Source organism: Salvelinus fontinalis, unplaced genomic scaffold (assembly GCF_029448725.1).
Source record: "Salvelinus fontinalis isolate EN_2023a unplaced genomic scaffold, ASM2944872v1 scaffold_1747, whole genome shotgun sequence".
Taxonomy (NCBI): domain Eukaryota; kingdom Metazoa; phylum Chordata; class Actinopteri; order Salmoniformes; family Salmonidae; genus Salvelinus; species Salvelinus fontinalis.
The window spans coordinates 1-12105 of record NW_026601956.1 but is presented as its reverse complement, the minus strand read 5'-3'; the positions used below and the strand labels follow the sequence as shown (position 1 = coordinate 12105).

Below are 12105 nucleotides of genomic sequence, written 5' to 3'. Positions count from 1 at the left end.
GAGTTGCAGGCCCCTGGTATACTGTTATTAACTGACAGATGTCATTAAGCAGTTGAGTAAGCTGTCGTTATAAAACTGTTTTGTACATATTGGCCCATGGGGGGAATCGAATAGTAACTCTTGATCTTATACATTTTAAGGGTGCTTTAATTATCAGTCTGTGCTTGCAAAGAAGTTTTATCACCACATACAGGAGTTGGCTGAGACACCCCAGCGCCTTGGCTCAAGTCAGCATTTCTTTTACATGAATCAATCCATTCAAATGTCACAGCCAGTAAAAATCTAAATCTGGACATGAAATGTCAGATGCTTGTGGCATGGATCCACAAAACAACCAATCTTGGCTCGGTTAATTGAGATCTTATTTTCCAGGTCACATATCTCACTATAAATCTATTAAGGTGTCAGCAATGTGAGGACCTTATGGTTGACTAATAAGGTCAGAATAATGTGCTGGACTGTATCAGATCTCTCTGTGGTCCACAGTATAGGTATGAGGTGTTCACCTTTCAGCATGCAGTGTGAAGTCAATGGAGGGCTCAATGTAATATGAATCTAATACATTTACAAGGAGAAACACTTGGATCAAATGGGGAGCTGTTGGGTTTTTCAGCAAGATATACAGATCTTTACACAAACAAGTAGTCAAAATGATTAACCCCGCAAACTATAGCCACAGATCATTTACAATCCCAATATGGCCATGTTCAGAAGTGGGTGTATCAGAAATACATCCAGCTTCCACAGCAATATATCTAAGGTAATTTGGCTTTGGTTTATTGGCAGATCTGCTGCCATTTGAGCCGTACACCAGAGGATGTGACCATATAAGAAACAGGCTTATAACTGATATGGCCATTAATAAACAGACCAGTCAAATACATGCTTCTTTTTGGACAGCTTGATTTTTAGACTTTCAAATGTAAAAACAACAGAGATTGCAGGAAAACACAGTCAATGACAATATATGTAAAGTCCATAACAGAGATCATCAATAAAACTGGGAACCCCACAACCTCCCTTCAGCTGCAGCTGTTGGAACACAAGCGTCTCTGGGAGAGCAGGGGACTCGTCCTAGCCAAGCCTTCTGGAACAGAAAAGACACGTGACAGCCCAATCCACTAGATGACCCCATCAAAGATCACTGTTTAGAAGTTCAACCCTTCACATCCAGTCGCACAATTGGAAGACTGATTTAAATCATGGCGAAAATGGGATGTGATCCTGTCTGCCTGTGAATGAGTTGAATAGAAAGTGTTGAATGGAAAGTTAGCCAGTTTAACTGCTGCTTTCGTAATATCCTTGACGTCTATGGCAGCTGTTATATCTGGGATGACTGAAGACCTGATGATAGGAGCCTCTGCTTTATAGTCCTGCAATTTATGAACCAAAAAGTCATAACATTTCAAACAGTCATAATAACAGTCAACTTTAATATCGCAATTATATAAATAATGTTGTACTCAACTTGTTGGATCAGAATCAGGATTGTGTTCATTAGGTACAGTGTAGCAAACATTAAGAAGCTGGTGGCCACATGCTTCTTAATAGGGCATTGTTCAATGTTAAATAAAAATCTTTATACCATCACATCTAAGCCAATATGTCAACAATTTCAATGAAACTCAGCAAATGAACCTGTATGGAGTTACACAAAACACTGCCCACCTCTCATGTTCTGTTCAGCCGTTATGAGAACCACGTACCAGATTTATAAACAGGATCCTTAAATGTCACAAATGTTACAACTTAAATGGTTTATTTATTAAATTATGCCTTAAGATGCAAATGTCAAATATTTATCAACAATCTTTCTTCCAAAGGACCCTTCTATGGATTAAATGTGAAAATACCCAAATCTTTTTTTTCTTCTAGTTTGGTGAGGAATCACCCCAATAGCTTTCTAATAGCTACAATAATGTGGCATACAGACTGACTTTCTAGCTGACCTCCCTTCCTCAAGTAGTTACTGTTTCCTCTTTCAGAACTATTCATAATCCACTTCATTTTGACATGTTGAACGCTAAATATGTTCAATATCACATTGAAGTGACATTAGTGTGGAACCAATGTGTCTGATCAACTTCCCCTCGCGCTCCATGGTCCTGGACCTTTCTCTTTGGTTTTGACTAGATGGTATACAGTTCTACGTCAGAATTGAATTTTTGAAGCAGGTTAGAATTTACACAGCAGGTTAGGAGAATTAGGTTAAGGTTAGGAAAAGGGTTAGGGTTAGCTAAAATGCAAAATGTTTAAACTTTGATGTCAATTTGACATAAGCTGTATTCCATCTAGCCTGCAAATAATGTAAGCTTACAGAGTAGGTAACTGCTCACTGCTTCAAAAACTGCCTTCTGACTCCATGTATTTAGTCTGTGTTGACTGACTGTTGGGCCTTCATTCCAACCTCTCCCGCCACTGTGGATTCTATTTATAGCCTTCTCATAAAACTGTAAAGCCCCAGTTATGTGTTTGGTAAACCTATGCTGACAAAGATATCTAGCCTCCAACTCATTGCAATTTGAACCCTCTGGTAAATGTGGATAAGTGTAACATTACCGAATACATGAAATGCTTTTTTCCTAAACGGGTATGGACTTGTTACTGCTTGTCTAATAATATATTGTTGAATTATTGCAAGCACCACTACGCAACAACCAAGCCACCCGCTGTGAGATATTCCTGCTGCTGCCACTGTGTCACATGCTCTCTGCTCCTTTTAATACACCAATAGTTCACAGAATGAGTTATTTACATAGCTAGCTAGTCTGGTGGTGACTGCAGAGTGTTAGCAAAGATACTTACGTTGCCCTATGGGGGAAATGGTGTGGTCGACACGGATGTGTTAATTTAAACACTGAATAATGTTATGCATAGAATGAAATATAGATTTTCTCTTTGAATTGCATGCTGGTACAAGTTCTAAAAAAGATGTATGCTCAGCACACGTGTGAACTTCTTCAAGACTGTTGGAAAAGCATTCCAGGTGAAGCTGGTTGAGAGAATGCCAAGAGTGTGCAAAGCTGTCATCAAGGCAAAGGGTGGCTACATTGAAGAATCTCAAATATAAAATATACTTTTTTTGGTTATTACATGATTCCATATGTGTTATTTCATAGTTTGGATGTCTTCACTATTATTCTACAATTAAGAAAATAGTCAAAATAATGAAAAACCCTTGAATGAGTAGATGTGCCCAAACTTTTGACTGGTACTGTATATACAGTCATTGGTCCAGATACATCATTCAAACAAAAACAATTAGCCAGCTTGCTAGCTAGCCAGTCACACCAATAAAGAGTTAACCTAACAGACATCTGGTGTCATCGAAACAATTATTGGTACCATGATTGTCTTTTTAAAAATTTACACAAAGATTGACCATGAAGATCGATCTCCCCTGATCTGGACCCTGCGCCAGCTTTTTTGTTTCACCTGGCTGATGGTTCCTGATCTTTTGAAAATATAATTTGAAGCTTGAGAGGAATGGAAGATGCAGTGCTGAGGCAGAGGGCTCATAGTGAGGATGACTGGCTACTACTCTGAATCTGAACTGTGTGTGGAGAGCTTTCTGGCGCCCAGAGCTGCTGGGGAATCACCCACGTGGGTGCTACAGATTGTGAAGGATGAGAAGTCCAGTGGCTACATGACTCAGGGTGGTTCCCAGGAATATTCATCAGGAATATTTTTTCCCCAAAAGGGTCTTCAGTCTGCCATTGATACAGACGTTTTGGGATTTTTCGCTGTGTCGCAAGGTGCTATCGGATAGCTTCCCCATCAAAGGTAACGAAGAAGTATGCTCCCATGCCCACTTTGTTTTCCAGCTCTCCCAAGTACGCTTATAGAACTTCCGGTAAACTTAGTGCATACTTGCCTTTTCGCGTTCCTGTGATTTGAATCACACTTGAAAAGTGACAGATGACTTCCGTAACCCTTTTTACGCTCTAGATAGAACACAAGTATACATTTTGGAACACCACCCTGGACTTCCTGACGGGCCTCCTCCAGGTGGTGAGGGTAGGCAACAACACATTCGCCACATTGACCCTCAACACGTGGGTCAATGTGGGTGAACACGTGCGTGCTTAGTCCCATCCTGTACTCCCTGTTCACCCAGAACTGTGTGTCTGTGTGCGCACTACTCCCAACACCCTCATGAAGTTCGTCGACAACACACACACACACACACACACACACACACACACACACACACACACACACACACACACACACACACACACACACACACACACACACACACACACACACACACACACACACACACACACACACACACACACACACACACACACACACACACACACACATACACGATACACTGTCTGTTTCCTAAAGACCACATACACCACGTTAGTCCATAAATACTGCCAGCCAGCCCAGGGGAAGCCCTTCTTGAGTACTTTCTTGATCCCTTGTTTCCTAAAACACTTGCTCATGTTGTCTATAAATAGGCCAACCAACTGCCAGGGGAAGCCCTACATGCTGACTCAAAGACAGACAGTCAGGGTGGAGAGGTTAACTGTGGTTATTTAACAGTTTGTTTTGGGTAATTTTCCTATGCTTTATACTCCTCCGATTCCCCTCCAGGATCTCTTTCAGGCACCTCCAATAAACTTTGAAATGCCAGGCAAAAAAAGGCCTGTCATGTAGCTTCTTCTAGCCTTGGTGTTTAGTGCCCTCTATTGGAGAATAGTTATACTACATCAATCAAATAAATCAAATGTATTTTTAAATTCCTTTTTACATCAGCAGATTCACAAAGTGCAAAGTGTCACAAAGTGTCACAAAGTTCTTATACAGAAACCCAGCCTAAAACCCCAAACAGCAAGCAATGCAGATGTAGAAGCATGGTGGCTAGGAAAAACTCCCTAGAAAGGCAGGAACCTTGGAAGAAACCTAGAGAGGAACCAAGTTGTGAGGGATGGTCATTCTGGCTGTTCCGGGTGGAGATAGTACATGGCCATTAAGGCCACATTATTTTTCAAGATGTTCAAACGTTCATTGATGACCAGCAGGGTCAATTAATAATCACAGTTGTTGTAAAGGGTGCAACAGGTCAGCACCTCAGGAGTAAATGCCAGTTGGCTTTTCATAGCCGGTCATTCTGAGGTCAAGACAGCATGTAAAGTTGCGGTGTACAGGTCAGGGTTCCATAGCAGCAGGCAGAACCGTTGAAACAGGAGCAGCAGCACGACCAGGTGGGCTGGGGACAGCGAGGAGTCATCAGGCCAGGTAGTCCTGAGGCACGGTCCTAAGGCTCAGGTCCTCCAGGAGGGGAGGGAGAGAGAGAATTAGAGGGAGCATACTTAAAATTCACACAGGACACCAGGTAAGACAAGAGAATTATACCAGATATAACAGACTGACCCTAGCCCCCCGGCACATAGACTATTGCAGCATAGATACTGGAGGCTGAGACAAGAGACAGGGCCAACCAGGCAGGATATAACCCCACCAACTTTGCTAAAGCACCACTCCCACACCACTAGAGGGATATCAACAGAACACAACTTACTACCCTGAGACAAGGCTGAGTATAGTCCACGAAGATTTCCACTGCACAAGCCCGAGGGGGCGCAAGACCAGACAGGAAGATCACATCAGTGACTCAACCCAGTCAAGTCGAGTATAGCAGGAAAAAGAACTGGCACAATGTGACGCACCCCTCCTAGGGACGGCACGGAAGAGCACTAGTAAGCTAGTGATTCAGCCCCATCATAGGTTTAGAGGCAGAGAATCCCAGTGGATATGCGATGGAACAGAGCTCCCTCTCATGTGAACGCGGATGGTCAGAGCATGGTCAGGTCATGGCAGACCTGACTAATTCCCCTCTCATTCGACCCCCCCTCACAATAGAGGCATCAGACAAGGTTCTACAGACTGTTGACATCTAGTGGAAGCTGTAGGAAGTGCAAACTCATCCATATCTCGCTGTGAATTCAATAGGATCTTGGTTGAAAATCGACCAGCCTCAGAATTCCCACTTCCTGTTTGGATTTTTTCTCAGGTTTTTGCCTGCCATATGAGTTCTGTTATACTCACAGATATCATTCAAACAGTTTTAGAAACTTCAGAGTGTTTTCTATCCAATACGAATAATAATATGCATATATTAGCAACTGGGACTGAGGAGCAGGCAGTTTACTATGGGAACCTCTGTGCACCTTTCATCCAAGCTACTCAATACTGCCCCTGCAGCCATAAGAAATTATGGGGTATTGTGTGTAGATTGATGGGGAGAAACAATTTTATAAATTTGGGAATAAGGCTGTAACGTAACAAAATGTGTAAAAAGTCAAGGGGTCTGAATAGTTTCCGAAGGCATGGTATGTGTTGTGGTGCCCTATGACAGTGGTATGACCATAGAAATAGAATGACTAGAACGGGCATGGACCCTCTGACCTTAGCAGTTTGACTGGTGAACTCATGGCTGCACATATAATGGCAAAGCTGGTACTGTGATGTAAAATGTCATTTAGAAAGTTTATACTAGGACTATTTGCTTCCTGTCTTATTTGGATGAACAAATGTTGATTACATAAAGTATCTTCTCACTGACTTTTCTGTCAAGATATCAGTTAAATCAGTCTCTGTCAGCCATTGAATTGCCTTGTGTTGTCAGACATCGCACCGTAAACGGAGAGAATGACTAGTGTGTAAGGCTAGAAATTGACATGCATATTTAGCATATTTAGCATATTTAGTCCGTGTCTGATTTTTACACACTAGTAATTCTCTCCAATGGCAATCTCCCAGCATTACCTTGAAAAAAGCAGCATCTTAAATACAGAGGATGGCTGCTCTACATTGAATTCAATAAAAGTAAGGCTAAGCAACAACAAACTTGTAACCAAACCTCAGTCTGAGAATTTGGTTGGTTACATTTCTTCAGCCTCATCCCTCAGCTGTTTACAAAAAAACAAACTGCTTTGTCGGGGTGACCACTATTGTTGTTCAAATCCCAGATTGCTCCATTAATTTAAGAACAATATATTTTATGGTATTAAAAAGCTGTTTGCTGAGTAATAAGTCCACAGTCACAAAGGAAGTGTATGTAGGCCTACAAGTTTTTAATCAATGCTCAACATTTCACCATGAAAACCATATTTTATGAAACACAGGAAAATGGTAAGACTTTGATCTTCAATACTTTGGTCTTGTTTATTCAGCAACTTCTTTTCCCTGTAAGAAGAAAGAAATAATATAATGGATCAGTAATAATAATGAACATGATAAATATATTGATAGAATATAATGGATCAAGCATTTAATGCTCAGTGCTCAGCTTAGATTTTCAATTTTGAACTACCAACTTGAAATATATGTTTTTTTAAATGCCCTGAAATGTGCTTATTGAGTGAGTGTAAAAGGTCTGTATTGACCTCTGTGAAGACTGATTCATAGGTGGTGATAATGTGGTCATATCTGAACATGAGTCAGGTACAGGTTTAGCAGCAGTTCTGTACCTTTCCAGAGTCACGGGTCTTGGCTCTGAGCTTGTTGACCTGAGTCTCAGCGATGTCAGCGCGCTCCTCAGCCTCCTCCAGCTCATGCTGAACCTTCCTGAACTTAGACATATGGCTATTGGCTGCTTCCTCCTGGGTGAGGAAAAGAGAGGGAGAGCAGAACATCAGCATTTAAAGTTTGAAGCTTCAGGTAGCAAATATAAATATTATTTTCAACAAAACACATATTGGCAGATTTAGGAAAGCAATGTATATAGGGAGATAGATGATACAGCAGAGGGAGTGAGTGGCAGAACTCAAACCACTGCCTCCAGCACGATCACTAGTTAATATTCAACCCCTCTCCTTTAAGTTGGTAACATAGGCATAGGAGGCACTCAGAAATGTGTATAATTTCATCAGCATTTACTTGCACTATCAACGTTCATTGTTGACTGGCGTGCTGTAGCAACACTTCAACTAAACCATATGCACATTATGTTTTGTAGAGAAAAACTACATGTTCGAATGTATGCTTTCAGAGTCTGTGACTCACCGCTTCCTCAGAATGCCTCTTGTAGGCCTTCACTTTCATCTGCAGCTTATCTACCAGGTCCTGAAGCCTGTTAACGTTCTTCTTATCCTCCTCAGTCTGTGAGAGAAGAGCAAAGAATCAATGTCAGTATAGTTTTATACACAAACCTCTCTGTATTAGTGTCAACTGTATAAAGAATGCACTTTCTCTTACCTGGTAAGTGAGCTCCTTGACTCTGCGCTCATACTTGCGGACTCCCTTTACTGCGTCTACACCTCTTCTCTGCTCGGCCTCCACCTCAGTCTCGAGCTCACGCACCTTTGTGGAAGAAATAAACGTAGGAGTTTGTTGGAGGTCGTGAAATCAGACGTAACAAATATTTGTAAAACAGAGGTATAGTATTCTACTCAGTCAAGGGGGCACAATTGTCATCTGTTCCTATGTACTCGTTTAAAATATTTATTGAAGGGGTCTGTAATAATAACAACAACTTTTCACTATCTAGGTCAGTGGTTCTCAAAGTGGAATTTACATTTATATTTGTTTATGTATATTTCTAGCAAGAACAGATTAAACAGCCAGGGATCTTTGGAAAACGTTTAGAGGGTGCAATACAGTACAATGTAATATTATTCATCCACAATTTATGTTATTAACTCTTAGATAAACAACGGGTCTGGGAGGCTCACAACTCAATTATTGTATTAGTAACATGACTATCCATGTTGTCATGCGTTTCGTGGTGTATGGTGCAGTACCAGTAAGGTGACTAGAGGCCGCCACTCGCATGTTTTAATTGCTTCTATTTTGGGGCTCGCGCCATGGCAGTTGAGAGAAGTTCGCCATTTGAGTCAACAGCAAGACAGAAGCACCGACATAAATACATTCATATATTTTTATTTTGAAGGTAAGCGAGTGTAAAATCCCTATATTCAAGACGGTAATGTTTCTGGAGTATGTATAAATGTTTGTTGAGATGTTATGTTGTGTTTTTAGGTTTTATGAACTTATTAACGTCCGCTAGCCTACAAGCTAATTCAGCCATTAGCCTGCTAGCTGGTAGCCCAGCATAACAACGCTAGCTTCCCTAGCAACGGCCAGTGAATGAGACATAACGAAAGAGAGAGAAATTATTACTATGACATTAATTCGATGAATGTATATTATATTCTGTGTTGATATTTATTGTGAATTATTATTATTATTATGAATGAAATGGCAGATTAGAAGAAGTCTGTTTGAGACAACAGTTTAAGCCTGAATGAAGCAACGAGATGAATACATTTGAATGTATTTAAAGGTCTTGGATCAACTCCACTAAATAAGTGTAAAATTATTATAATTTGTTTTGTTATGATCATAAATTCACTGTAATTTAAGCTTTAAAACTGCAACATGTTATTTTTGCCCAAAGGCTAAATGTGTAGAATGACAGGAAATTACCTTTAAAACAGCAACATTTTCTCTCTGATGCAAAGAGGGGGGGACTTAAAAATGTTATTTCCCAGGGCCCGAGACTTGATTAGTACAGTCATGCACTGCAGAAGTCATAGTAAATCTGCGTGGATGCTATTTTTGATGCACTTTAAAGTAGGAGTTGTGTTCTGATATTATGATGAGGGTCCCTGATGAATTCGCTATCACAAAAGGGGTGGTCCCCGATGCAAAGAAGTTTGGGAACCCCTGATTTAGGTGGGTTATATCGCGAACAAGTCACTAAACAATGCTCCTGTGTATTTTTATATGATCAAATACAATTCCAGCAATCAGTCTTTCAATCCACCCTAATCCACCCTGCTGGTAACTCACCCTGGACTCCAGTTTCTGGAGCTGCTTCTTGCCTCCCTTCATGGCCAGATTCTCAGCCTCATCCAGGCGGTGCTGCAGGTCCTTGACTGTGACCTCCAGGTTCTTCTTCATCCTCTCCAGGTGAGAACTGGTGTCCTGCTCCTTCTTCAGCTCCTCAGCCATCATGGCCGCCTGGAATAGTAGTTTAATTTATGCACCAATCATAACGTCCCCCTCAGATCTGTGTTGTTCTTAACCAGCCCTGCTACCATTGGCACTTGGGGACAAATCAAGTTGATGTAATTCAAGGACTCACGTCAGTGATTGCCTTCTTGGCCTTCTCCTCTGCATTCCTGGCCTCCTGGACGATGTCGTCCACCTCTCCTTGCACCTGCACCAGGTCAGTCTCCAACTTCTTCTTGGTGTTCAGAAGGCTGGTGTTCTGAAGGAGTAAACAAGATGATTTGTTTGACTCTCAAGAGAACTTGCAAGGCACGAGACTGAAATTATGAAAATCTAAGGCAAGCACTCTCAAATTCCAGGTGTGTTTAAACTGTATGCTTGGTTGAGTTTCATTAGAAATGGCTTTTGACCCATACCTGGGAGTGCAGCAGGCCAACGCGCTCGCTGGCGTCTACCAGCTCAGTCTCAGCCACTTTGCGGCCTCGCTCTGTCTGCTCCAGAGCAACTCTCAGCTCCTCGATTTCAGCCACCATCAGACCGTTTCTGCGCTCCACCATGGCTGCCTGCTCCTTCATGTCTTCTGCGACACGGACGGCGTCATCAAGGTGCAATTGGGCATCCTGGGGTTCACAATGACATACGTTCATTTGGACTTGTGGAAGTAGGGGTGATAAGATCAGTGATAGAAATGTTCAATGGTAAGAATTTCCCCAGTATCGCTACCTTTAGTACATAAACCACTCTATTCAAATCCTCTGTTCTATTATTTTCTACAGATTTCAAAACAAATCCCTCTCCATGTTCAGATTTTTGAGCCTGATGTCCCAGTCCCTTTACCTTGAGCTGTCCCTGGACGTTCCTCAGCTGTTTCTGGGCCTCAGCGGCCTGCCTGTTGGAGTGGCTCAGCTGGATCTCCATCTCGTTCAGGTCTCCCTCCATCTTCTTCTTCACCCTCAGGGCATCATTCCTGCTCCTGACCTCAGAGTCCAGGGTGCTCTGCATGGAGTCAACCACCCTCTGGCTGTTCCTCTTGATCTGCTCCATCTCCTCGTCCTTCTCAGCGATCTTCCTGTCCACCTCACCCTTGATCTGGTTCAGCTCCAGCTGCACACGCAGAATCTTGGATTCCTCGTGCTCCAGTGTTCCCTGGACAAACAGAAGCAGTCAGGCCAATTGTGTTCAATACATTTGGATGTAGGAATGAAATATATATGACTACAATAAACTCAAATACAGGGATCATTGGACTGTAGCTGGCGTTGGCTAGTGTAACACTGCTTTCCCCATCAAACAGCTGTAGTTTGTACCTCAGCCTCCTCCAGAGCGGTTTGGATCTCAGACTTCTCTGTCTCCACGGTCTTCTTGGCCTTCTCCAGCTCATGGATGCTCTTGCCAGTCTCTCCGATCTGCTCAGTCAGGTCAGAGATCTCCTCTGCACACACACACACAGGAGCAGTTTACACTTGGCAGATTTTCAGTGGATATCGCCAATGCACTGAAGTTGACATTGAATCATAATAACAGTGAATTTATTAACAGCAATTAATATTGCTAATGAAACATGAGCCAAATAGAACTGCTGTTAAATGCTCACGTTGCAGGTTCTTGTTCTCTCTCTTCAGAGTCTCCAGATGATCCAGAGCCTCCTCGTAGGAGTTCTTCATCTTGAAGAGTTCAGTGCTCATAGAGCGAGCCTCCTTCTGAGCTCCTTCCAGCTCAGCCTGGCCCTCCTCATACTTCTGCTTCCACTCTGCCAGAACCTAGGAGAATCCATGGGATTTTCATCAGAAGTTATTGATGAAGAGTTTTGAATTATAAATTTGCTACAATTATGCTACAATTAATCATATAGCAGACAGTAAATATCAGCCTATGGTGAGGTTTATTCATTTTCACCTTGTCAAAGTTCCTCTGCTTCTTGTCGAGGTTGGCGGCCAATGCGTTGGCTCTCTCAACATCAATCATGAGGTCCTCCACCTCTCCCTGCAGCCTCTGCTTGGTCTTCTCCAGGGAGGCGCACTTGGAGTTGGTCGCCTCAATGGTCTCCTCGGCCTCCTGCAGACGCTGGGCCAGCTTCTTCCTGTTTGACAACAGAGGTCGGTTTTATAGATTGAAAGATATGTTTCAATACAT

The 12105-nt window shown here is 42.2% G+C and overlaps 1 protein-coding gene across 1 annotated transcript; it reads right to left on the bottom strand.

Moving 5' to 3' along the window:
• Window positions 1–7070: 7070 nt before the first annotated feature.
• LOC129849853 (myosin heavy chain, fast skeletal muscle-like) lies at window positions 7071–12060 on the bottom strand (the record flags this gene model as incomplete). Its single annotated transcript, XM_055916593.1, has 11 exons — window positions 7071–7203; window positions 7488–7619; window positions 8023–8118; window positions 8215–8319; window positions 9811–9981; window positions 10106–10231; window positions 10389–10592; window positions 10810–11118; window positions 11280–11404; window positions 11567–11732; window positions 11869–12060. Coding segments are annotated over 11 exons (1647 nt in total), but the record flags the coding sequence as incomplete, so codon positions are not given.
• Between the last annotated feature and the right edge of the window lie 45 nt (window positions 12061–12105).